The 26,532-nt window shown below is 52.1% G+C and overlaps 2 protein-coding genes across 7 annotated transcripts in view; both read right to left on the reverse strand.

The window, feature by feature from the left end:
- Positions 1-16,882, reverse strand: part of OSBP2 (oxysterol binding protein 2) — a 76,806-nt gene extending 59,924 nt beyond the window's left edge. For 2 of the 5 annotated variants that reach the window (XM_054082424.1, XM_054082423.1), the window contains exon 1: positions 16,518-16,882. In XM_054082424.1, coding sequence (XP_053938399.1) covers positions 16,518-16,810 — 293 coding nt within the window. In that variant the 5' untranslated portion in view covers positions 16,811-16,882. Of the gene's footprint in view, positions 1-2,742; positions 2,968-13,300; positions 13,415-16,517 lie in introns of those variants that run through there. The other 3 variants (XM_054082427.1, XM_054082425.1, XM_054082428.1) reach the window with 3 other exon arrangements.
- A 1,883-nt stretch (positions 16,883-18,765) lies between these two features.
- On the reverse strand, positions 18,766-25,442 carry IQCD (IQ motif containing D). 2 transcript variants are annotated; one of them, XM_054082458.1, is made up of 5 exons: positions 25,339-25,442; positions 23,382-24,206; positions 21,991-22,224; positions 20,317-20,388; positions 18,766-19,391 (listed from the first exon to the last, which is right to left on the reverse strand). In XM_054082458.1, the coding sequence occupies exons 2-5, from the start codon at positions 24,129-24,131 to the stop codon at positions 19,104-19,106; spliced, it is 1,344 nt and encodes a 447-aa protein (XP_053938433.1). In that variant the 5' UTR covers positions 24,132-24,206; positions 25,339-25,442; the 3' UTR covers positions 18,766-19,103. The 2 variants fall into 2 exon arrangements, with proteins under 2 accessions (XP_053938433.1, XP_053938434.1); XM_054082459.1 differs by lacking the exon at positions 25,339-25,442 and adding an exon at positions 24,317-24,702.
- Positions 25,443-26,532: the final 1,090 nt, after the last annotated feature.

Consider the following 26,532-nt stretch of genomic DNA (forward strand, 5'->3'; position numbering starts at 1 on the left):
GAAACACTCAGAAGTTCAGACCAAACCCACTTTAACTCCCATACCCAAGCAGGAGACAGATCTGGGAAGCTTAACAGAGAGCAGCCTTGCTGCTCCTCACACCACTGACCTCTCCTGCCCTGGAAAACAAGACCCACTTTTCCTACTGCATCTTTTACTGATTGAGTTTAAACCAGATTATTAACTTAATTTTCTCATTATACTGGAAAATATCCTTTCATTAACTGAGTTAAGGGTTCGGCAGCCACAAGGAAATATCTAGAGAAGGTGCATAACCGGGAGCTGCCCTTCTGAGCGAGCTGCAAAGGAAAGAACCAAAACCAAGGAGAGGGAAACAAAATAAGTGGAACCAGGCAATCCAACAGACAGGAACAGTAAAAGAGGAGATTCCTAACAGATTCACTCTCTGCCTGGCCCACAACAGGGGCAATGCACTGGCATACTTTCATCAGACCATTCTGTTACTGTGATGTAGAAGAATCACCTCGTTTCAGGGTAATTAGGAGGACTCTTTTCTTAATTAATTGAGGATGGAAATTTTTCCCAGGGCATTTTGTGGCACTAGCAGGAGTGGGACAGCACAAGAGACAACACTGTCACCAGTCCCTGTAGTGCAGGACAGGCCCTTTGTGCCCATAGAGAGAGTGCTGAGAGAGTTGGGGTTGTTCAGCCTGGAGAAGAGAAGGCTCCGAGGAGATCTTATAGCGACCTTCCAGTACCTGAAGGGGCTGCAGGAAAGCTGGAGAGGGGCTATTCATAAAGGCTTGTGGGGATAGGATGAGGGGGAATGCTTACAAACTGGAGAGGGGCAGATTTAGACTGGACATTAGGAAGAATTTGTTCACTATCAGAGCTGGGAGACACTGGCCCAGGTTGCCCAGGGAAATTGTGGCTGCCCCATCCCCGGAGATGTTCAAGGGCAGGTTGGATGGGCCTTGGGCAGCCTGAGCCAGTGGGATGTCCCTGCTCATGGCAGGGGGTTGGAAGTAGATGATCTTTAAGGTCCCTTCCAACCCTAACTATTTTATGACTCTATATGCACAAGGCTTGCTCACATGCCTGAACTCAGGTGATGCAAGCATGCACACCAAACCCCTCAGGATCGTTGCTCTCCCTTGGTTCAAAGAAAAGGAATTTTTATGATGACTCAATTCCAGAATCCAAACGCCCTGGAGAAACCCAGCGCCTGGCTTGGGAGGCGTTCGCAACGAGCAGTGCTCACGTCCAGCACACCACGAGCTGGCTCAGCACAGCTCTTGCCAACCGCAACCTCCACGTGACAGACAGCTCAGGGTTTTTCTGCTTCCTCCTTTTCCCTTCACCAAACCTACGGAATCACAAACCGACCCAAACAATCACACAGTGAGTGGACTGAGATTTCTGCAGAGAGACACGATTTACTTCTATTTAAAGGGCGATTAATCTGCAGCTCGGGATGGGCATGGATTAGTAACCACCAGATTTAAGGGGAAAAGCCTGCAATCCAGGCTGCAATCCTTGCTGGCCGCAGGGATGTCAGGCCCCCGACACCTCTGCAGGTCCCACACAACCCATCCAGCAGCTTACCAAGCTGGGACCAGCCACTACCTGGGAACCAGCACCAACAGAGCCACAACCAACGCTGCACAGCATCCTGCAAGGGGTGAATCATATGCTCAAGGAATGGCTTGGCTTGGAAGGGACCCCCAAACCCATCTAGTTCCAACATCCTGCCACAAGCAGGGACACCTCCCACTGGATCAGGGTGCTCAAAATCCAACCTGACCTTGAACACCTCCAGTGACAGTGCAGCCACCTCTGCTCTGGGCAATCTGGGCCAGGGTCTCCCCACCCTCACAGCAAAACATTTCTTCCTAAAATTTCATCTCAACCTCCCCTCCTTCAGCTCAAAACCATCCCCCCTCATCCTGACCCTGCACTCTCTGATCCAGAGCCCCTTCCCAGCTTTCCTCAAACCCCTTTCAGTACTGGAAGCTGCTCTAAGGTCTCCCCACTGCCTTCTCTTCTCCAGGCTGAACAACCCCAAGTCTCTCAGCCTGTCCCCACAGGGTAAAGAGTGACATTCCTGCCAGCCACCCCTGCCAACAGACAGATGCAGCAAGAGCAGCAGTGTGGATTTCCTGCTCCTCTCTCCAGTGCTTTGCCACTTCAGTGTGGCTGCAACACCGACCCCGATGCAGGGTCAGCCTCTGCAAGGAGAAACCTAGAAGACTCTTTTGGTTCCCCTCATTTCCAAATTGATCTTGGGTCTCCATGCTTCACAGAGAGAAAAGATAACCTTCAAGGGAGCTCAGGGAAGCTAATTTGTCAGGAAGACATTCCCAGCCACGTGCTGCAGCACAAGACACAGCACCGCACTCATCCCTGACACCATGAACCAGAGAGGTTCCACACAAAACCTTGTGAGCACATCTTGCCAACATCAGCGCTGTCAGGTCAGAGCATCTCCAGTGTAACAGCGAGTCTGGAAACCCACTGCTGGCAAAGTGCACGGGTTTAATAGGTGATCAGGTCAAGAAAACCAACAACGCTGCCAAGCTGAAACATTTCAGAAGCCACCAAGGCTTCTCCCCTGCTGCTTTTCTTTAATAAAAATGCAGTGGAGCTGCTGGCCAGAACACAACAACTCGCTTGGCAACAGGCATCTCCTCCCAATACACAACATATTCGAGCAGAGGGCCTCTTGTTCCTTGAGAAAACAGTGTGTAACGCATATAGAAATGCACACAGAGCTAGGAATACCTTTACTGCCAATATCAGAACCACACCAAAACACATAGAGGTGACCTGGTTCCCTTCCCCCAAAGAGGACAGGGAGGTTCTGCTCCACTGGGCTCCCCCAACACCACTTCCACCCCAAATCCTCCATGAGTGATCCGTTCAGAGGCATATTGCTTGAGATCAGCTTCAGAATACATTCCAGGCTCTCCCATGCGCCTAGTGCAGGTTTTCTGCCAGGAAACCTCAGCAGGATAAAATCTGTAAGCCAACACGCAGCTATCGGCAAGAGTGAGACCGGCTCTGGGAAAGGGATGGGTGCTGGGGTTAATGGAAAAACAAACCCAGTTTACAAACAAGCTGCCCCACTCCTCCCATCACGCAGTGCTATCTCCTCCCCACCATGGAGAGGCTGCTGGTGGCCTCAGCTGATAAGAAGATCAGCACTGTAAACAGAGGCATTCAGGAAGAGCTCTTGGAGCTGGGGTTTCATTGAGCGGTTTCACTGCTCCTCAGGGTGATCCATCACCTCTTCTGTAGGGAAGGAGACACTCTCCACACTGGTGGGACACCTACAATTGCAGCTTTTCTCCAAGATCTCAAAAAGGGGCTTTCACTCCTCTTCCAAGAGGAGCAGAATTAAAGGAGTTCAGTGCAGGGGCAGCAAAGCAAAGTATGCCTGCTTGGGAAAACATCCTAGTGAGGCCAGAAGGATCCCCATGGGAGCACCCCAGAGCACCAAGAGTCCCATTTACAGCAGACAGCCCGTAGCCAATCCAGCAGACATCACACACCATTGTCTACCTTATCCGAAAAATCCCAAACACTAGGTTGGCAGCTTTAGCAAAGCTGTGGCTGCACAGCCGGACACAGAAAGGCTGCGCCAAGCTGGGCTCTACAGTGGAGCTGCAGCTGACACCGGTGACACCACTGGACAACACAATGAAAGCTCGCAGAAAACAGTTTTCCCCAATACTGGGCACACCAGTATCACCCTCAGCACTCCCTACCTGCACTCTGAAAGCACTGCATTCCCTCCCATGTAGGCTCCTCTCTGACTCGCTGCCTGATGTTGTTCCCAAGGATAAAACCTTGGCTCAGCGTACGTGCAGGTAACCACAAACATGTACAAGAAAGGGACGAATCCCCAAAGTTCAAGCAACCTACCATGGGCAGGGACACCTCCCACAGCATTGGGTTGCTCCAATCCCCATCCAACCTGGCCTTGAACTACAGGGATGGGACAGCCACAACTGCTCTGGGCAACCTGGGACAGGGTCTCGCAACCCTCACAGCAAAACATTTCTCCCTAAGATCTCATCTCGATCTCCCCTCTTTCAGCTCAAAACCATTCCTCCTCCTTCTACCCCTGCACTCTCTCATGAAGAGCTGCTTCTCAGCTTTCCTGCAGCCCCTTTCAGTACCGGAAGCTGCTCTAAGGTCTCCCTGCAGCCTTTTCTTCGCCAGGCTGAACAACCCCAACGGTCCTTCAAGGACACACTCCTGAGGAGGGTAGCGGTCACAGCTACCCCGCCAAGAGCAGTTTTTTTCCATAAGAACTGATGCAATAGCGGGGAAAATGCAGGCAGGAACTTAAAGCACGGCTGCAATGTGTCTGAGGCAGTGTGACAGTGCAAGACCTTTCCCATTCCTTTCGACACTCCCCCAAAAATAAAATACTTGGCAGCTGGCCTTTCAGTGCAGGAGACACCAAGAGCATTTTTTAAAATAGAAATTGCAAGTTAACTGCTTATTGGCCAATGATTCAGGCTGGTGGATCTCTTGGATGAAGTCCTGCAGATGCCTCAGTGACCTCGGCCAACCCCTGCTGGGCAGGGCTGACATCTCACCTGCTTCACCTGCAAAACCAAGAGCTCACAGCCCCTCAGCATCAGTGCACCAAGAGCTCTGCTCATCATTTTTTGCACATCAGAACATTGTCATTGCCATCAGCCTGCTCAGATGAAGGCTGCTTGTCAGGGTCAGTCAGGCCAATCAAGGATGAGACACAGATAAAAGTTACAATGCTCAGATCGAAGTATTGAATTTAGGGGGTTTGTGTATATAAGGTCCGACACAAAAAAAGCAAGACCAATCCTATAGCTCGGGAATGAAGAGTGGGAGGGAAAAGACAAGAGATGAGTATGGAACATGTTCTGACCTGTCATAGTGAGACACAGCTCAGCTCATTAGAGTGGATGTGGGTTCATATAGAGACATTTTCTTACCCTCGATTGGAAATATCACTGTGCAAGAATGAACAAGTGAACATCCAGTTTCTTGTAAAACAGAAAAAATCCACAACAGAAACTTTTCCATCATTGAGTCTGACGGTGAAGAGATCCCAAAGATCCAGGTGGTGCTCACAGGAACCCAGTTTTTGTGGATGTGAAAGCAAACACTGATGGGGAACCTCAACAGCCTTTCAGAAAACGGACTGCAGAATGGCTCGGAGCGTTGGCAACACCCTGTGCAGCCGTGTGTCAGCTCAGAAGGGAGCTGTTGTGAAGGTAGCAGAAGTAGGTTTACTTAATTCATTAAAGAAAAAGATTTACAGGCACAATCTCAGGGTTTTTTTTGTGGCAGAACTCCGATATACTCTATCATATATGCTGTTTTATCACTAATATATTGCATTAATATCTATAGTTTATACCGTATACTATGATTTGTCACAAAACTCCCAAACAACAAGCCAGCACGGGCAAGACTGTTCCTGCATTGACCTTCACAGAGTAAATCCCAGCATAGCAGACGGACTGAGGACACCATGGAATACACCACCATACAGCACACAGACAGGTGCTCCCAGAAATCTGCCTTGGGGATGCAAGTCCTTCCAACGTTCTCCATCCGGATCAGCGTTCAGGGCTCTATGTTTCCTGCCAAAATCCTATGGATATTGACCACGGGTTGCCAGGAATGGAAGAGTTAAAGGCATGGCCAAGCGGGAAGGTGAAGGCAGGGCCATCCCCAAGGGCTGCTCACGCCTGGACAAGGAGCAGTCACAGCTTTAAGCGAGTTTCCCAACGTCTCAAACCAGACTCTCAGGGTTATTTTAGTGTGCTGTGTTGCAAGAAAACTGCCGTGGCGCAATAAGACGCTTGGAGTTTTTGAATGCAGAAATACTGGAGGTGCTTCAGCACAGTCCAAAGGCCTCTCTCCCCTCCCCCTGGCTCCCAGCTCCGCTGGCGGCTGCGCAGCCTCCCCACAGCCACCCAGAACATCTTCCCAAGGAGAAGCAGCTGCCAGCCCATGCCTCTCCACGCGGGCAGGGTTCACATCTACTAAAGCAGAAGCAGCATTCCAAGCCACTGCCCTTCATTCACACCTCAAATCTTGTGTTCAAGTCTGCGGCCCCTCACTCCAAGAAGGATATTGAGGCAGTGGAGCACGTCTGGAGAAGGGAATGGAGCTGGGAAAGGGCTGGAGAACAAGCTTTATGAGAGGTGGCTGAGAGACCAGGTGCTGTTTAGCCTGGAGAAGAGGAGGCTGAGGGGAGACCTCATCGCTCTCTGCAGCTCCTGGAAAGAAGGGTGCGGTGAGGAGGGTGCTGGTATCTGCTCCAAAGTGACAGACGATAGGATGAGAGCAAACGGCCTCAAGTTGCAGCATGAAAGGGTTAGATTGGATACTAGGAAAAATTTCTTCACCAAAAGGGTTCTAAGGCACTGGCAGAGGCACTGGCAGACCACCCAGGAAGGTGGTCTGGTCCCCATCTCTGGAGGTGTTTAAAAGACAGGTAGATGAAGTGCTCATCTGGTTTAGCAGTGGACACTTACGGTAGGATTCAATGATCTCAAAGGTCTTTTCCAATCAAGCGATTCTATGATTTCAGCAGCCACTTGGGAAGCCAAGGCACTTCCGAAGAAGTCTGCAGCACGCGTATCATAAAGGCAAAGGAGCATCAAACTCTGCACCCCAAGTGCCTAAGACGTTATGCCTAGCAGCTCCCCTCAACACGACAGGGCTGGGATAGTTTATTTTAGACGTCAGGCTCAGCAACATTCATCTCCAGGAGACGCATTGATTGCTTCTCTCCTCTGAACGTCTGATGCCTCTGCCTCTCTAATGATTTCAGAATCAGACTGCTTGAGACAGAACAAAAGAGGCTTCTGTTTGCTGATCAGGAGAATTCAACTGAACAAAGAGAGCAGAGAGCCAACATAGATAGCGGCAGGAGACGGGTACTGGACCAGAGCAGGAAAAACAGAGTGAAAACAGGAAAAGGAGAACGATGTTCTATCGAATCATGGAATGGTTTGGGTTGGAAGGGACCTCAAAGCCCATCCAGTTCCAACCCCCTACCATGGGCAGGGCCACCTCCCACTGGATCAGGGGCTCCAAGCCCCATCCAACCCGGCCTTGAACACCTCCAGGGATGGGGCAGCCACCACTTCTCTGGGCAACCTGGGCCAGGGCCTCCCCACCCTCACAGCAAAACATTTCTTCCCAAGATCTCATCTCAATCTCTCCTCTTTCTGCTGAAAACCATGGCACAGCAGGAACCCCATTTGAGGTCATATTAAAGAGATGAAAGTTGCCTTCACTCATTTCAATGACTGAATCTGGCAGTGATTTTAAGCATTTCTGCCAGGTTTCCATCCCCAGGTTACAAACTGACCTTCAAGACACCACACAACACTGCCATGCTGCTTTGTCCAGTGCAAATCCTCTCTACGTTTTCTCTGATCAGCACTCAAAGCAAGAACCTTTAGGGTGAAAGGCAGGTTTGCAAGGCCAAGCAAAGCCCACCACTCTGAAAACCCATCACATCTCAACTGGCTGGTCCCACAGCAAGTCTAGGTCCTGCTTTCCTACTGTTCCCTTCCACCTGATGAAAATAAGCTCAGCAGGAGGGGAAAAGGCACACAGTGCAAGCTGAGCATCAATAATTCACCTGTGACTCTTGCCTGCTCCTCCAGTTTCACCTTGGAAAGCCAAGAGGGTATTTTGATGCAAGACCTGATGCAGTGTGGCTCATTTACTCAAAGCAATTCCTACCAGAGAACCTTGACCAATGCAGCAGCAGGAGGAGGCACGAGCTCACCTAACAACCTTTCTCCATCTAGTCTTCCACACAGCATCAGCTCCAGCTCCCAGGATGACGTGGGACCTGGAGCCACGTCCACCCTCTGGCAACCAAAGCAATCAATCCCAGGTCTGAGCAGCACAACACTGATCAATAAAACCTTATCCCTTAGTCCTGTCGGAGGAGGGAATATCTCTAAAGGCATTCCTGCTGGCAAACACACACTCCTCATGGGCTACCAGCACTTAGTTAACTGTATGTTATGTTTATGGTTGAACTCAATCTCAGAGCTCTTTTCCAACCCCGTGATTCTGTGACTCTATGATTCTATGTAAAGTCAGCAGCACAGGTAAACCAGCAGGTCCATAAATAAACCATAACTTGTAAATTAAAGACACACCCAATGGTGAGAGCGGAGTTTACTTCAGGACACAGGGAGACAAAGGACTTTGCCTTTACAAGGCAAATGAAAAAACAGCAAAACATATCAAGAACGGTGTGTTAAACGCAAGACAAAAACACAACTCCTTCCGTACCTGTGGCGATGCCCTGCTCCAGGGTACGGTAACGCCTGCTGTGGTCAGAAGCCAGCTTGCTATCGGCATTTAAGCCAGTTACTCTAAAAATCCTCATTCCTAAAACTACAGGAATTGCAAACCTTCCTCATGGAAACCCCTCAGTCCAAGTTCACAACATCATCAAAGCCAAACTACATGAACAGTTACACAGCTCCCATTCCAACCATCGCACCTTACCCCGAGACCCCCAGGGAGCAGCACAGTTGCCGCGCCGCACAAGAAAGCTTTGGTGCTGCGCTCCCAGCACCGTGCTACAAACACGTCACTGCCTCCCTGCAGCATCAACTGGGTTTTTTCCCCCTAAAGCTCCCACGGCCCCATCCACACTGAGGGCAGAATTTGACCCTCACAGCCATTAAGCCTCTTACAGGCTCGGTGCACTGAGAATCAAATTTGAAAGCCCTGATGGAATCAGCCTCATTCCCAGGGCATGTGCTCCGTGCTGTCTCTGCGGCAGGGATGACAGGTAATACATTAACCTGCAACGTCCCCAGAATGGGGAATATTAGATACAGGCAGCCAGAGAGATGTTTCATTGCTGTGCTGTAAAGGGAGCCTAGGGCTTCAGATGTGGAGCAGAATTCACTCCAACCCTGTAATTACAGCCCTGATCTGAGCCGTGACACAGTGCTGCATCCTCTAAAGGCACTCAGTGACAACTCAGGGCTGCAGGGAGGAAAAAACTGGCTGAACAACCTGCTAGACCTCTGCGAGTCAACCTCCAGACTTAAAACTCTGGTATCCATAGGTTTTCCACTCCAAACAGAAGTCTTTACTGCTTTTCCCATAGAGTGAAACAAAGGGACCAGAGAGGCTGAAGTAGACCTCTTTCCCAGTGGATGGTGACCTACACAAAAGCAGGCTCTGGGGAAAACAGTTTGAGGGCAGCACCACAGTTGGGAAGACTTGGAAAAGGTTTGGTTCATCTCTTCATTTCACAGAGAAAGAAACACTCAGAAAGTTGTGAAGGCTCACAGCACCAGCAAATTAGCTGGGATGGGTCTTTTCTGCTGGAACAAACATGAATTCCATGTGCAGATGAGCAACAGACACAGAGCACCAAGGCAGCGGGGAAGCACACATCACTGCAGCCCTGAGAACACGGCTGCTCTCACAGCCCGTCGGCTCCGAACGCTGCAGGGAGCATCCCTGAAGGTTGAAGGAAGTCATGGGAACGCATTCCCCAGCAGCAGGAGGCCAAGCGCCTTCCCAAAGCAGCTTTGCTGCCCATCTGGGGTTACAACAAGCCCGTTATCATGTCTGACAGCAATGCCAAGGAAAGAAACACTTTGCTGCTCTCTGAATGACCCTGTAGCCACAGTGTTCAGGTATCCACACCGATCAGCAAGGCTCAAGTAAGATGATCTTACGCACCAAGCAGTGATATGGGGCCAAGGACAACGTTTCCCTGCTCCATCTCTCATACAGTGCTTTGCAGGAACCTGCTCTGGCAACAAACAGCAGCATAATAATCCCTGCTTTGTGTTAAAGGAGGAGAGAACAGCACAGACTCCCACCTCACCGTATCCACCTCCACATGTGCTGCAGAAGCGGCTTTGAACGGCCGCGTGTGCCCAGAAAGCGCTTGTCACACAGAAAGACTGGGGGAATTAGAACTATTTTTAGGGATTGAAAGCCCTCCCCCATGAGTCACAGCAGGGATGCGCGTCCCAAAGCAGAAAGAGCTAAATGACTGAAAAAGAAATCAAACCAGAGAGATGATGAGAGATGAGTTCAGCGAGAGAGATGCAGTTCAGCGCAAGCAGGTGAGGAGGGAAGGGTGCTGGATGCAGGCGAACATGCACAACAACTCCTTGCCAACACGTGAAAACCGGTCAGCGGCGCTGCCCCTGCCAAGGGTTCTTCGCTGCCCATGTGAGCACTGCAAACAGGACAAACCCAGAGCTCAGCAGCGCTGTACGGCTCCGAACAACATCACCCAGCACAGCAGGAGAGCAGCAGCCACATCCCAACCCTGTGCTCAGAGGTGCAGTGAATTGCAGGAGCGCCTGGGACATGACCAGGGAGCAGACATGTCCTGCTTTTCCCCCAGGGCTGCCGCTGCCAATGGAATCGCACCACAGTGCCAGGCTTTCAACTGGCACCTCTAATTCCGAAAGCTGACTGTCCCTGGCCCGAAGGCTCCGCGCTGGCACCCGGCACAGCATCTGAGTCAGCAATCACTGACCCGACAGCAGCAGCGCATCCAGCACATCCAGCCTCCTTGTCCTCCGGCTTTTAACTCTCCCTGCCTGCCTGCCCTTGTCAGACATAGAAATATTAAGTAATTAATTATTAAATAAGCTTTTTGATTGAAACCAAACAAAGGCTGATATAAAATACAGCACGATCGCCGCCAAAGTGCCATAGGAACAATTAAAATAATTGAACGGCATAATAAGGCCCTGAAGGGAAATTTAACCCCTCTGGCCGGATCAGGTTTTGGAGCACTATCCTGTTCAGGGGATAGCCTGGAGAAGAGAAGAGAAGGCTCCAAGGAGATCTTATAGTGACCTTCCAGTATCTGAAAGGGGCTACAAGAAAGCTGTGGAGGGATTGTTCACAAAGGCTTGGAGTGACAGGACATGGGGCAATGAGTATAAACTGGAGAGGGGCAGATTTAGACTGGACATTAGGAAGAATTTCTTCCCCACGAGAGTGGTGAGGCACTGGAACAGGTTGCCCAGGGAAGCTGTGGCTGCCCCATCCCTGGAGGTGTTCCAGGCCAGGTTGGATGGGCCTTGGGCAGCCTGAGCCAGTGGGAGGTGTCCCTGCCCATGGCAGAGGGGGTTGGAACTAGGAGATCTTTAAGGTCCCTTCCAACCCAAACTATTCTATGATTCTATGACAAGGATCCAGGATCCACAGCCCAGCGAGCTGCTGCGCACCAGACAGCGGTTTGAAACCGTTTGAAACTCAAGTTTCAGGGTGATGACCTGGGTTGTTGGCCATCAGCACAAGATCCAAAGGGACCTGCAAGAAGCAGAGGGCTCTGATATCACTGCATACTTCAGTCATCTAAAATGACCCAAACAAGTTCCCCAGGTACAACGCAGTTTTTATGTGAGCACAAAACAATACAGAACAGTGTAACCCAACAGCCCGGCCTGCTGCAACATGAAAACCAACTGAGATAATGAAAGTCCATCTCATTCGGAAAGGAGATACAGTGCTCTGAACATCACAGGTCGTGCTGATTGGGAACTCTTCTTGGGAAAGGAGGCAGGCAGGCCAGAAGGGATATTGCAAGGAAAACCACAGCATGTTCCTCACATCGCGTCTGACAAGAGAGATCAGCTCCACCTCCACTGACTCAGCACAGGCATCGTAGACCACAAAGCACAAACTTAAACCTGTGCTGGAGCCGAATAGATCAGGACTGAATACGTTACCCTGGGAAATGACAGGGACAGGAGCTGCGGCCACAAGGCAGGTGATGCCTGTCACCTCTGCACACCTGGGCCAGAGGAGATGGCCCTCTGCTCCTCCAGCCTGCCTGGCAGCACCGCCAAAGGACCACCCCAACAAACCACCCTCCTGAAGGATCACAGCTCCTCAGAGGCAAGCAAAGCTACCACCGTCACAAAGCAGCCGCCAGCCCACACAAGCCCTCCGCTGCAAAAGGCAGAGCTGAGCAGCAGCTACCAGCAACGCATGGGAGCCGCGCAGGACCCAAGCAGCGCAGGACTGGAGCAGTGACCCAGGAAGGCTACAGCAAAGGCACAACTGCACCCTCGTGTTCTTCAGCAAGACAAGCTGGAAAAAGAGACCAGAAATGGGTGATCGGCATTTACTCTCTCATAAGCATCCCAGCAGCTGAGCCCACAAATGTGCTTCATATCCACAAATAGCTCCAGGGACTAAAACTGCAGTGCAAGTGACATCACCTCAACGTTCATGGTGCAATCAATCTCGAGAGAGCAATACCAGCTGTAATCAAGACAGCTCATAGCTCTTGTTGGCAGTTTGCAACCAGCAAACAGAGCCTGGCGCGATGCTACAACCGAAGGCACAGACGTAAAGTCTTTACACAGCGCCAACGATCAGGCTGTGATGACAACAGCCTCAAGGACCACGGTCTGCATCTCCTGCTCTCCTACAGCATCGGTGGAAGTCGATGTGTGAAGTCACGCAAGCCCAACTCCCTCACAGCAGTGCTGAGCCAGGAGCAGAGCAATCAAGCCTGGCACAAGCAGCCTGGCAACCAGCATCGCTCGTCTCGCACCACAGGAGCGCCAAGTGCTGCTCTGACATGCTGAGCCCTGCACAAGCACCGTCCCCAGCCACAAAGCACAGAGGAGCTTCCTCTAAACCAGACAAACGCTAAGCGGTGATCAACAGCAAAGCACCATATAGATACATGTGAAAACAAGATGACTAGGAACAGGAATTATTAAAGCATTGTTTAAAAACAAGCGGCATAAAGCCTCCGTGCAGCTGCAGGGCTGTCCTTGGAGCCCACACACTCCTGCACTCCAGGAACGACAGGCAGGGTTTTTCAAGTACTCCTGCCATTACACAAACCGTTCCAGGAGTCTCCCTCTCCTCATTTCACAATGTACCAGCTAAACACAAGGAACCATTTCTCCCGTGGATGGCCCAGAGGGGCTATGTAATCTCAGACCTCAGAGACTTTCAACCCTAGCAGCTCAAAGTCCTCAGCAAAGTCACAGGATGGCCCCACATCCAGCAGATACTGGATGCAAGAATCCCAAGGTCCCTCCTGGAAGCCCTCAGCTCTGGTACCAGCAGCAGTTCCGAGCTCCCGCCTGCACTCACCCTCTGTGGTTTCAGCCACAGTCTCAGTACACAATGCAGGATAAACCCCTCTGGGTTGCACTCCAGACCTTGCAAGGCTAACCAAGAGTTAACCAGTGGATAAACAAAGCTGGTGAGGAATGCTGCTCTGGGAGACACAGCTTTTGTAGGGAATGAAGCTGCAGGATAACACAGACAAGGCAGCTGAACTAACCTCATCGCTCCTCCAGGAGCAGATGCAGCAAGGGGAGCTAAAGCTGCTTTCTGGCAAGAAGATTTCAACTTCACAATGACCAAATCTCACACAGCGTGAAGTGTTTTCTCCTTCTCCCTCTGGCACTGCCGGAGCCATGATGTCCTGTGACCACAGAAAGGGCTGCTGAAGGAACCTGACCCACAAGGAACAGGCTACGGACCAAATCTCCAGAGGAGACAACTCCAAACTCCAGCTCTTCCAAAGAGGAGAAGGCTGCTTGGAGAAGGCATCACTCATCTGGAGCGCTGATCACAAGATCCAATGCCAGTCTTTGATTAATACTCACCTAACGATCCTCTCTAATCTCCTTGAAAACACTTATCCGCTCAAGGTGATCGGATTCTCACATAGAGGCACACTAATTACAGATAATGAGAAATCTGTAGGTGGCAGCTGGCCAGAGCAGTTTAGGAGGAGAATTGTGATCTTAGTGAGTCAAGCAGACCAGTTGTGACCCCCCTGAACTGCACTCTGACCCCTGCATCACCTCGGTGCTGCAGATTCTCAAGTCAGCCACAAAACTTAGCCAAAAAAAATAACCTGAAAAGAAGAACTGAGGGCAACCAAATTGGCCCAACTACTTTGCTGTGGGGCTTCTGGAGTTCCCAAACCCACCCACCTCACTCCAGAGGGCACCACAGAAGTCACCAAGAATTACTAGATACCATTATCCACAGGTTCAGAGTAGGGAATGGAAAGCAAAAGCACACGACATAGAGGGAAGCTTTGCTGGCAGGAAGGTTTGATGTCTTCACAGGTTTCACAACAATACTGGAGACCTCAAATACTCCATTTGGAAAGAAAACTCTGCATTCAGTTCTGGAATCCTCAGTACAGGAAGGACACGGAGCTGTTGGAGCGAGTCCAGAGGAGGCCACAGAGATGATGAGAGGGCTGGAGAACCTCCTGTATGAGGACAGGCTGAGAGAGTTGGGGTTGTTCAGCCTGGAGAAGAGAAGGCTGTGGGGAGACCTTAGAGCAGCTTCCAGTGCTGAAAGGGGCTCCAGGAGAGCTGGGGAGGGGCTCTGGATCAGAGAGGGCAGGGACAGGATGAAGGGGAATGGCTTTAAATTGCAAAGCGCAAGATTTACACTAGACCTTAGGAAGAAATTCTTCACAATGAGGGTGGGGAGGCCCTGGCCCAGGTTGCCCAGAGCAGTGGTGGCAACCTCCCATCCCTGGAGGTGTTCAAGGCCAGGTTGGATGGGGCTTGGAGCAACCTGATTCAGTGAGAAGTGTCCCTGCCCATGGCAGGAGGTGAAACTGGATGGGCTTTGAGTTCCCTTCCAACCCAAACCATTCCACAATTCTACGATTTGCAAAGCCTTTAGCAGCAAAGGCAGAACAGGAAAATTCTGCCGTGCATCTTGGAGCTGGGATGATCTCACAGAGCCAGCAGAAAGCGAGACACGTGGCTCACAACAGCATGACACCTTTGTACAAGTTATCTCCCAAATCCTCTGCCTGAAGCTGAAGAAGCAGAAGTCCCCTTGTTACTCAGCTGCATCCTCACTCAGAGGAGGTCACTGAAAACGCACAGCTTAGTCGCTGGAGCTCCCTTGCCCTCAGTGAGAAGCCGTACCACAACAAAACGCTCATCTACCTGAGAAGACTGCCCTGCAACCAGCAGCTCGAGCTGGCACCTCACGAGTCAGCACTGGTTGAAGACACCATGGAGGCTTTTCGCCATTTAAGAAAAGCTTTCCCACATGCTCTGTGCCATATTTTCGTCCTCTTAACTCCCAAACAAACTAATTTCATTCTCATCAAGCCAAGCGATGAAAAGACAACACAAGAACCTCCAGCATCGCTTTTCCAAGCCGCTGCTGGAGGTCTGCGCTGGCAAGAGCCCCATCAAGTAACTCCACCTCAGCTCCTTCCCATGCTACTCCGAATCATTTCCTTGGGTGTTTCTGTTTATTGTTTCAGCCTAAACCAGATTAAATACTCCTAAAGTAAAGCTCCTTGTTCCAATCTAAAAGAAGTGAAGAAAACCACTTGTTTGCCCACGACAGACTTGGTACCGACGCAGAACAAATACTCTGACATGGCTACAAGCATTAAACTCCAACAGCCTTTTCACAGCCCTGCTGGTCCCGCTCCAGACAGGAGCCAGAAAGGATTAGAAGGCAATGAGCTGGGTCACAGCGAGGTAACTGCGTTTTCCTGGCTGGAGTTTGGGGTTAAACAACTCCAAGTAGACAACAGCACCACCGAGCATCTGACCCGCTACTGTGCCAGGTGGAAAACCAGCTTTCACCTGGGCTTCCCTGTGAATTCCTTCTCCTAGGGCTCGGAACACCGAGGATGGATCCTCTCATGAAGCCCTAAGCACCTTCAACACCCCAGATCGCTTCCACATCCTAAAATACAGTCAACACATGCTCCAAAATGCTGAAGGTGACAGAGCACTTGTCTTCCAAGTGGCTGGAATAACCATGATCCTTCCTGAAGGATGGAAACACCTAAACCCTCCAACACCTGGGTGTTGATGTTTTACCAACTGCCTGACACAAGGAACACAAAAGGATCCATGGAGACAATGTTGCTTTGGATCAACCCCCTGGTCTGTGGACCCACACACTCCTCACCGAGCCTGCATCCCGCCAGGGTGCCAGCCCTGTGCCAGGCAGCACCGGGAGCTCCCAGCACGGCCAGGAACGGGAATGCTCCCTTCCCAGGGTGCCAGCCCTGTGCCAGGCGGCACCGGGAGCTCCCAGCACGGCCAAGGAACGGGAACGCTCCCTTCCCAGGGTGACAGCCCTGTGCCAGGCGGCACCGGGAGCTCCCAGCACGGCCAAGGAACGGGAATGCTCCCTTCCCAGGGTAACAGCCCTGTGCCAGGCGGCACCGGGAGCTCCCAGCACAGCCAAGGAACGGGAACGCTCCCTTCCCAGGGTAACAGCCCTGTGCCAGGCAGCACCGGGAGCAGGGAAGCTCCAGCCAGGGCCAAAGAACGGGAATGCCCCCGCTCCTCCCTTCTGCCCCGGTCCCATTCGCCTCTCCCCGCTCCCAGGAATGCCGCCAGCCTCGGCTTCCAGACGGGACCGAGCAGCCCGGGAGGGGAACACCGGCACGGATCCCGCCGGCACCGGGCAGCTCGGGGGGGAGAACACCGGCACGGACCCCGCCGGCACCGGGCAGCCCGGGGACACCGCTCCCGCCCCGCCGGTACCTGTAGTAGCTGAGGAGCCCGTTGCTGAGCACGAACCACCGGCGCTGGTAGCCCTTCAGGTAGTTGGTCCACTTGAAGAGCCAGCCCTTGTAGGTGTCAGAGCCCGGCGCGGCGGGCAACGTCCCCGACGGTGTCCCCCCGCCACCGCCGCCGCCACCGCGTCCCCCCGGCTCCGCGCTCATGGTCGGCAGCTCCTGGCAGCCTAAGCAGGGGACGGCGCTGAGGAGGGAAACCAGCCCGCGGGTGGTGGTGCTGCTGCTGCCGCCGCCGCACAGCGCGGCCGCCTTCCCCATAGACGCCGCAGCTTCGCGCGCACCGGCGGCTCCGCTCCCGCCCCGCGGCGCCGCGACCACGTGACACACCGGGGGGAGCGCGGGGGGGGGGAAGGAGGGGGGGAAATGCGGTGTCACGTGAGGATGGGCCACGTGACACGGCGGAGCGTGGGTGGGGCCTCGGTCACGTGACACGCGGCCGGAGGGGTGGGGCGCACGTACTGCGGTGCCGCGATCACGTGACACGCGACTGGCGCGATGAGGCCCCAATACTGGGGGTGCCGCGATCACGTGACACGGAGCTACAGTGGCAGTGCCACGGTCATGTGGCAAAGGGAGGCCCGCGGGTGCGTGGGTGTCTGTCTCCGTCATGTGACACAAGGATACGCGTGTAGCCCCGGCGATCAAGTGACACGAAGAGCGGGGGCTGTTCCCGCCCCGCCGCCAGAGGGGGCTCCCGCGCCGGGGAGTCACGTGCCTGCCTCGTCACGTGATCGCGGAGCCAAGACCTGTTGACACGGTGCATTAGGGGAGGCCGTGGGGCGATCACGTGACGCGGGGAGGCACGCCGCGATCACGTGACATGGGCTGGCTAGTCACGTGGCGCCCCCTGGCGGCGGGATGGGAGTAGCGGCGGTCCCCGTTCCTCCTCTCCCCCATCCATTTTGGCCCCCGACACCACTTCGTAACCCCCACAGGGATCGTGGCTTCACTGGGCACACCCCTGCTTTCCAGGCAGGCCGTGGTGGTGGCCAAGAAGCCGGTTGCATGGCTGGGCATTGGAAGAGAGCATAGGGGACCACACAGCCTGCAGTGGTTGTGCTGTTAGAGTCGTGGACTCATGGGATCATTTGGTTGGAAAAGACTTTTGAGATCATTGAGTCCAATCACACCTGTCCACTACTAAAGCAGATCCTTGAGCACGTCGTCTGCCCATCTTTTAAACCTCTCCAGGGATGGAGACTCCCCCACTGCCCTGGGCAGCCTCTGCCAGAGCTTCACCACTCTGACAGTGAAAGAATTTTTCCCAATATCCAAGCTAAGCCTCCCTTGCAGCAACTTGAGGCCTTTTCCTCTCATCCCATCCCTTGTTCCTTGGGAGCAGAGCCCAGCACCCACCTCACCACACCCTCCTTTCCAGGAGCTGTGGAGAGCAATGAGGTCTCCCTTCAGCCTCCTCCAGGCTAAACAGCCCCAGCTCCCTCAACTGCTCCCAGAACCCTTTCCCAGCTCCATTCCCTTCTCTGGACACACTCCAGCCCCTCAATGCCCTTCTTGGGGCCCAAACTGAACCCAAGATTCGAGGTGTGGCCTCACCACACTGAGTGCCGGGAGACGAACCACCGCCCATGGTTCTGGGTTTATGAGGGGGGATCCCCTCTCAAAGTGAGCCCAGCGCCATGCAAAAGGGACCCGCAGGACGCCAGGCATCCCTGCATCCCCACGGCCCCTTCCCTTCATGCTCTAGGGAATCACTGCTCTCTGATCACCCTGATCCGCTCTGATCCCCCCTGATCGCATTACTGCCCACCCATCACCACATCTCCTCCTGCTTGCTCATGGCAGCCACACTGGGAGCTCCTGCCAGCCACGCCGGGCTCTCATGGGGGTCGGCCAGCTGTGGCGCAGACCCTGAACGCGTCCCTGGCCATCTCTGCCCTATGTGACAGGCAGGGGAGATGCAGGGTTGGGCTGATCACACCAGGGTCAAGTGGGTGAAGTGGCTGAAGTGTGGATGAAGGTGCTCCCCCAGCCCTTGATATCATAGCAGAGGTGCTCCAGCCCTTCATCACCCATTTCAGATAGCTCTGCCTAAAACTGCCAATTGCTGGGGCTGATGTCCAGTCAGGACTTGTTCCCCTCACTCACCAGCAGCAATAGTGCTGCAGCTTCCTTCTGTAGAAAGAGACATGGTCTCTCAAAGCCACACAAGGAGAAACTGTCAGATGGAGGCTTCATTCTGCCCCCAGGAATTATTTTATTGCCACTCTGTAAGAACAGAGTGGGGCTCTGGCATACGCGCAAGGTACGGGCCAGGTAACGAAAGACAAGGAGACAAGGCTGGAACTTGTGCTCTTCGCCCCATCCCTTCATCCGGAGACATCCTTCTCCTTGCAGAGGTAGCAGAGCCTGACCCAGAATGATGAGACATGTCTCCACAATGCTGCTTGATTGTACTCCAATGATGAGAGGTAGCCCCAGACTGAAGATCTTAATACAAATGCTCTCTCACATCTAATGCTTTTATCTGGAGGAGCTCAGTCCCAGCAGAGCCAGCAGCTTTGCCAGGAGGAGAGCGAGCACATTTTATCCTTTATTTCTTAGCCTTCTTGCCCCTGGCCTTCTTGCCTTTGCCCTTCTTCTTCCTCTTTGACTTGAAAAGGGACCGGACCACGTAGCCTCTCCACAAGGCCTGGATACGGGTGGCAGCACGGTTCTTGGTGGCCAGCTCCTTCATAGCCTGTTCCTTCTTCTCCTGACATATCCTGCGCTCCTCCTCAATCTGAGAATACTCCTGGAGGAGCAAAGCATGTTTCTCCATCATCAGGGACAGCTGGGCCTTCTCCTCATTGTAGGCAGCATTAACCTCTTCATACTCAGCCTAGAAAGGCAGCAGATACCAGGTACAGCGATTTTGAGGGCATTCAGCATCTCCTCCCTGTACATCCCTAGGTGAGGGTCCTTAAACCCATCCCAAATCCAGGCAAGACCATGACTGGGAGCTGAGTCTTTCCAAAAGGACTCAAAAGGAGATGTGTGCCCAGTACCTAGGGGATTTCACCAGATGCCAGATCCTAGTATCTTCATGCTCCTCTGAAAAATACTCTCCTAATTATCCCTGTGCTGCAAACAGCTCAGAGTGCTGCGAGCACTGACCAGGGAACACAGAGGCTGGTTAAAAGCCCGTCTGCATCTGCCCTGTGCAGAAGGATGGATCCCTGAGCCTGAGCCAACAGCTCTGCTAAGAAGCCCTTCCAGATGAGCAGCACTGAAACTCGGCTAATATGCCAAACACCACTGAGAGCATGGAAAGAGCCAAACCCTGTTATTCCAGAAAAGGTCCAGGACAGGGAGTTTCCGTTGTGCTCCTGCACTTCCAAGCTCAGCAGCAGTTTGTGCCTTTCCTAACACCTTTGAGGAAGCCATGTGGAGGCAGAAGGTTAGGAGAACCAGCAGTGATGTGTCTCTGCCTTAGCAAGTTCTGCCCCAAACCAAGGGCAGATAGAACCAAGAAGATTGGGGATTGAAGCAAACTGGAAAACTTGTTCCCCAGCATCAAATGGACCTGTCTGACAGCATGAGTCAATCCAAATATTGCAGGATTTAGCAATGGGTGTAACTTTTCGTGAAGACAAAGCAACAGAGAACTGCTGAACACAGAGATACCTTTCCTTCCAAAGCTGATGCTTCTACTGGATGGAGAGCTACTCCTCACTCCCACAGTCTCCTGTGTGAGAGCCACGTGTCTGTTTGGACAGAAATCTACCTGAATATTATGGGAGAGCGAAGCACTTTAAATTGGATACCTGTTTTTCTTCCATGTCTGCATCATATTTCTGCATCCAGTTCACAATTTCCATCTCCAGTCTGCACTTCCTCTGAAACACAAAATGGGACAGGTTCCTTGCAGGTGCAAGAAGTCACCTGAGTTAGAACACAGCTTAGCTTTGAGCCCCATTACTTGTATTTGAGTGTAACACCTCCTCCTCGTGGCAAGCTTCCTTCAGCAGCCAAGTATTTTGTTTGCCCTGGTTTGGGGATTCTCATGGAACATTCCCGGAGGCCAGAAGGGCCTTATTTGGTTTACAGGATGGATTTGGGGGATTGGAACGCGTCTGAAAGGTGCATTAGGATATGAACATGTCTGATGGAATGTGGCAACTCATCGACAAACTGGGGCAAATTAAATGTGGAGCAACAGGGAGCTGTTAAACATGAGAGTGGGACAGAAAGTACTCAAAACGTGGTGCCTTTTCAAACAAACAGTATAAGGGTCACTACACAGGCAGTTCACCCCAAGCTGTTGCATTTGTGCTCCATGAAATCATAAGCTGGAGCCCATCACAAGTGCCACGTTATTTCCTGTGTGACACTGACCCAGGACATCCCAAGGTCTCTCAGGCCATCTCAAGGTCACCCCTCAGCTATTTTGACCCACAAGTAGGGTCTTGGGCGACTCGGGGCTGGAGGATGTGCTAAGGAGGGGGAAGTAGACCTCTGTGGGCAATAAATCCACCTGAGCATTAGAATGAGCTGAGCAGCTCACCAACAAATACTGCAGGGGCCTTGGATGAAACTGCCCGATCAAGCCACTCCATTGAGGGAGGTGTAAATGGGTAGATTTGGGATATTGTATTGTAGATCCAACCTGCGTTTGATGCTTTGTCAGTGCCCAGCCCCACTGCCCCTCTGCTCTACAGCATCCAATGCAAGAGTGAGAGGCACCTCATGACCCGTGTGTGCTGTGCTGCCCATGAAGCCCACTGCTTGCTTGGATTAAACACCCAGTAGGAGCAAAATGGGGAGCGGGGGAGTGCTCTTTTTCAAACTCTAGATTCCCCGTGCCCCGTGTCACCAGCACGTTCTGCACGGGGCAGAGCTGTTGATACAGAGGTCTGGGCTGCTCCTTATTTCCTTTCTGTGTCTGCTCAGCACTATGATAATCCCACATTTCCACTTCATTCAGCACAACCCGATTCCTTGGCTTGAGTCTTCAGCAAAGTGCCAGACAGAGTGGGAACTGCTTAGCTCCCAAGATTGGCTGCGTTCAGCCTTGAATACTACAATCAACTCTAAACTATAGCTCTATATAAAGCCAATATTAAGTTTGCTCTGCTTTGCCTACACCAAATCCCTTGTTTCTTACCGTACACCTTTCTTGTTTTACTGTAGCCTTGCTGCTCTGCTCCCTGACCAGACCACAGCCTCTCTAGCATGTGGCATTGCAGCGCTGTGTGTTTCCAGAGCTAGGTCAGCACACAGGAGGAGACCCTGTGAACAGACCACTTCCCTGCTGTCGCTGCAGGGTTCCTTTCCACTGGAACCAGCAGAGCATGAGGACAGAGCAGGTACCTTCCGACAAATAGCATGTGGATCCTGCCAGAGGCTCGCAGGAATTGAGTCGGTACTTGCAGCAGCCAGACCTGACAGCACTACAAAAGGGTTGGAATCTCCTGTTCTAGAGCTCCCGTCCCATTTACCTTTCTGAGCGCCAACTCAGATGCTCGGTGCTCCAGCACGAGTGCCTTGAGTTGTGCTCCTAGCTTCTCAATGTCCTGCTCTCGCATGGCACACCTGGCCTGGGAGGCTTGCAGCTCCGTTTCTTGCTGTCTTTCACCCTCCTGCTTGATCTGCTGGATGTCAGCCTCGTAGTCTTCGGTCAGGTCTTGAATGCTGGTTTTGAGGTCTTTGATCACATTGTCCTTCTTGTGAATCTAGACCCAGAAAATGAGAGAAAGAAATGGCACCAAGAAATAAGGTGGGCAGAAGTAAGGCACCCTTGGAAAGGTGAAGGAGATCTCAAAAGACAGAGCCCTGCCACTGCTGGCTGCAGGAACAGAGCTGGGTTTACACAGGGTGATTTGGAAAGCTTCCCTCTCTGCACCTCCGGGAACCTCTTAATAAAGTTAGGAATTAGCAAACCATACCGAGACCCACAAGCACTGCCATCTGAGGAAAAGCTGAAATCAGAGCCCCTGGAGCGAGCCATGGCTCCCTCGAGCTTTGGATTAGGCTCAGTGACTGCCTGGGGGACGCAACTCAGGTGCTGCCTGCAAGAGAAATCCTCAGCCGGGAGCACTCAGCTGGTGCATTATGACACATAAAAATCCCAGGTGCCTGGATTCATGGATCTCCAGGGAGCAGAGGGGAGGGGGAAAGCAGGCCCTTGTCTCCATTAGCTCTATTCAGCGCAGTAAGAACGGGACAAAAGCTTCCCCTTCAACCCCTCTTGCAGGAAGGAGAAAGAAGAGCATATGCATCAAACAAAGGGTTGCTTGTCAGGAGTTCAGGGGCTTGGATGCTGGCGCAGCCCACAGACTCACAGCAAGGGCTTGGGAAATGCCCATTTATTTGTCTGCACTTCAGTGGCCTCCACAGAAGAGAAGGAAGAGTTCCTATAACCACATACTAATCACAAATGCCCTAAAGCAGCGGGTATTACAGAGCTACGAGTCACAAAAAACATTAGTTTTAAGCAGAAGCGAAGGCAGTGCAGATATTAAAAATGGGTTTTAATCAGAGCAATCTCTCCCTGGGATGACTTTCCATCATTTTATCAACAGTGAACGAAGTCTAGTGCTGACAACTGACACTGCAGCCCTGCCAAAATGCCACTGCAGCAATTTGTGCCTCTCCTGCAGCTCCTTTTTAAACTCAGGGACTTGTGTTGTTCAAGCTGGCTGGTGAGAACAGGTTCAGAAGATGCCAAATTCAAGTGTAAAAAACCCAAGCAAGCATTTTTCATTATAGTAAATCTAGGAGCTGGTTTAGAAATAATTTATGGAACTGCAAGAAACAGATCATTTTTTAGCTTACCAAAGTTTTCCTTCACTAACGCTTTGTTAGGAAACATATTCCCACAATACCATACCTCCTCCTCTCGAGTCTGGATTGCTGCTGCCAGTTCTGCCTGTAATGCTGTGATTGCTTCAGTGTTTTTCTCAATCCGAAGGGAGATGTCATCCATGAACTGAATCTTTTCTACTTCTTCCACAGGACTAGTCAGGAGTCTCTCAAGTATGAAAGTCCTGAACTCCCCAAAGGCATTGATGAACACTTGAGCTGGTTCCCCCCTCTCCAAGGCTCCATATTTCAGAGTCTGGCAAAGCAGAGGGTTGGCCAGCAGGAGCCTCAGGACATTTCGAACAGAACACTTCAGTCGTTTCTCTAGCAGGTGGAGACAGACCTGTTGTTCCTCAGCTCTCACAGTGTCCCCTTCTTCCAAGCTGGAAAGCAGATTCTCCATTTCGTTTGAGAGCTTTTGGTGCTCCATCAGGTTTTCTGTGATCTCAGGTCCCAGCATATCAGCAAACCTGTCCAGTGAGGTGATAATACATGGGATCAAACTGCTTATCTCCAGCTTGGCAATCGTCTCATTCAAGACAGTTATGATCCTTTCCGTCTCCATGCTATCAGGTTTTAACTGACGTGGCTCTAACATCTTCATGGTGTTTAATGTGGTCATTGTTGTCTCTGGAGCTCCCATGCACTTCACTGAGGGCTTTTTTCTTCGCTTCACATCCTGAGATGATGCTTGGTGCCCATCCGGATCCCCTGATGCCGTGGCTCTGGTTAAACACTTGTGAGTTGAGTAGTTTGAGGTCTGGAAAGGACGTGACATCTCCTACACAAGACAAGCTTCAGTCAAAGAACATCTCTGCTGCTGCTGTCACTTACTCTTCCTTGGATTTTATACCTAAAAGGGAAATGTGGTGTCAGCATTAGAGAAACAATGTAATTTGGGAAAATGTGGGAGTTTCAGATTACAGGGGAATTCTTCCTGGGACAGAACATGGGGTCATGCACCAGAACTGGTCTCTATCCCAGGGAGGCTGTCAAACACAGGGAAGGGAGGGCAGGAATGGACTCCGGGCTTTGAAGAGTGCTGGGGAGAATGCTCCCAATGCTTCTCAGCAGGAAGGCACAGACTGCAGCTCTGCCATCCCAGGAGGGGAGCGGAGAGGGGCTTGCAGGACCCTGGGCCACCTTGGAGGTGAGGGCAGGGGTGTGAAACACACATTTCCATCCTTCCAGGCCTGGTACTGTGGAAGGAGAGAGGAGCTGGGTGCCCAGGGGCTGCACCGGGAGGACAAAGCAAGAAGAGGGGACAGTGAGGGAGGACGAGATGAGAGAGGGGAGCTGAGTGCCTGGGGGCTGCACTGAGGGGAAAGGGCAAGACAAGAGGAGGGGACAGTGAGGGGGAGCGAGGTGGGAGAGGGAAGGTGGGTGCCTGGGGGCTGCACTGGGGGAACAAAGCAAGAGGAGGCAGAAGAGGGCGGGGGGGGGGGGGGGGGGGGGGGGGTCAAGGATCCCCTTGGGGGCCTGGGGGAGCGCAGGGATCAGAGGTCCAAGGAGGGGATTCCTAGTGGGGACCCTGTGCGAGGCGCAGGAGACGGGGAGGAGAGGATTCCCGGCGGGAAGGACCCCTGCGAGGGGCAGAACGCCGGGAACGCAGCGCACCCATGCCCTCCCCGCCGCCAGCGTCCACCGTTGCTAAGCAACCGGTGGGCGGGGCCTCTCGCCTCAGCCAATGGCTCCCGTCCCCTGGCTTGATGGGCAGCGGCTTTGGCCAATCAGAGGGGGCTGCGCCGCCATCTTGTGGGCGGGGCGGGACCTCAGGGCCCAGGCGGTTCTCCCCCTGCATTGGCTGCGACATCTCCCGCTCCATCAGGGCTCTCAAACCACGGGTAGAAGCTGGAAAATAAACTTTATCCCCGAAAATCAACTGTCCCAGTCATACAAGAGGTCGTTACCGTTACAAAAAGTGGAATAGTTAAGCTAAGAGTTCAGTTTAATCCAAGTAATTGTGTTCTTTGAGAATCACACACGTTTTTTTCTTTCCAGCGCTGTTTTTCCAGGCACTGATCATTCTTTGGAGATGATATCACATTGTGTTCAGTGTAATCTGTGTTGAAGAGAGCCCAGAAACTGATGCCATTAAAAAAAGGCCAAACTTACTAATCAATGCCAATTTGATTATTAAGCAGATATTGCTTTAATACATAATACGATGCCAGACACACAGGGAATCATTTCACCTAATGTGTGTGTCCGTTGAGGCTGGTTACAGGACTTTATACTGGTTAAATAGAGATTCCAAGAAACACTGGTTATATATTCAGGAAATATTGGTTAAACATACATAGAATTCATTATCATATCTTATCACCCACTCTCAAATGTACGTCACAGTTCCTTTGTGTCTTCAGAATCCTCTGATGCTCTTTATCTTATCTCCTTCTTCATTGTGTCCTCTTGGTGAGCTCAGGTCTGTCCTTTGTTCCTGCTGGGGGACTGTCCTTGTTTCAACTTGTAAACAAGCTAAACTGTTAGAATCACATTCTTTCTTACTGCAAGCTGGCCAAGATTTGTTTCTTATTATTCCTATTATTATTCTTAATGATTTATTCCTTCCTTCAAAACCAGCCGTGTCCTGGACTGTGTCAAAAGAAGCGTGGCCAGCAGGGTGAGGGCAGTGATTCTGCCTTCTGTTCCTCTATTGTGAGACCTCATCTGGAGTACTGTGTCCAGTTCTGGAATCCTCAACATAAGAAGGATATGGAGCCATTGGAATGGGTCCAGAGGAGGGCTAAAAGGATGATCCGTGGTTATGGACAGGACATGAGACCCATCACACTGAGAGGTACTGCTGGGATGAAGCAGCAGAGCTGCTTGTCCAGGAACAGCAGCACAGCAAAACCAGCTGAGCTGGGGAAGAGATGTGTCCAGCCTCCGGGGGGGCATTTAAACCAAAAGCAAATCCCAGGGAGTGGTGCTTTCAGAGCAATGGGATGGGCAGGACCACTGGAGGGCAGTGAGGTCAGCAGGAGCAGGTTGGGAGGCATCGCTGGCCCTGTGGCTGCAGGGTTTGTGCACTGCTCCCCAGAGCCAGGCTGGGAGGAGCTGATCCCACCAGCCCCCACTAGGCAAAGGCCATGGATGTGTATCCTGGTGTCTGCAGACTGCCCCACACCTTCTCACCATACACAAGGGGCTGGTTGCATCAGAGGTCCCAGTGCTTT

Source organism: Cuculus canorus, chromosome 17 (genome assembly GCF_017976375.1).
Source record: "Cuculus canorus isolate bCucCan1 chromosome 17, bCucCan1.pri, whole genome shotgun sequence".
Taxonomy (NCBI): domain Eukaryota; kingdom Metazoa; phylum Chordata; class Aves; order Cuculiformes; family Cuculidae; genus Cuculus; species Cuculus canorus.

Coding starts and splice junctions, on each gene's coding strand:
- IQCD (XM_054082458.1), bottom strand. CDS start 24,131: ATGTCACGTCCTTTCCAGACCTCAAACTACTCAACTCACAAGTGTTTA. Junction 20,389..21,990: donor CTGAGTTGGCGCTCAGAAAG/GTAAATGGGACG, acceptor TTTGTGTTTCAG/AGGAAGTGCAGACTGGAGAT. Junction 19,392..20,316: donor CAGACATGGAAGAAAAACAG/GTATCCAATTTA, acceptor CTGCCTTTCTAG/GCTGAGTATGAAGAGGTTAA.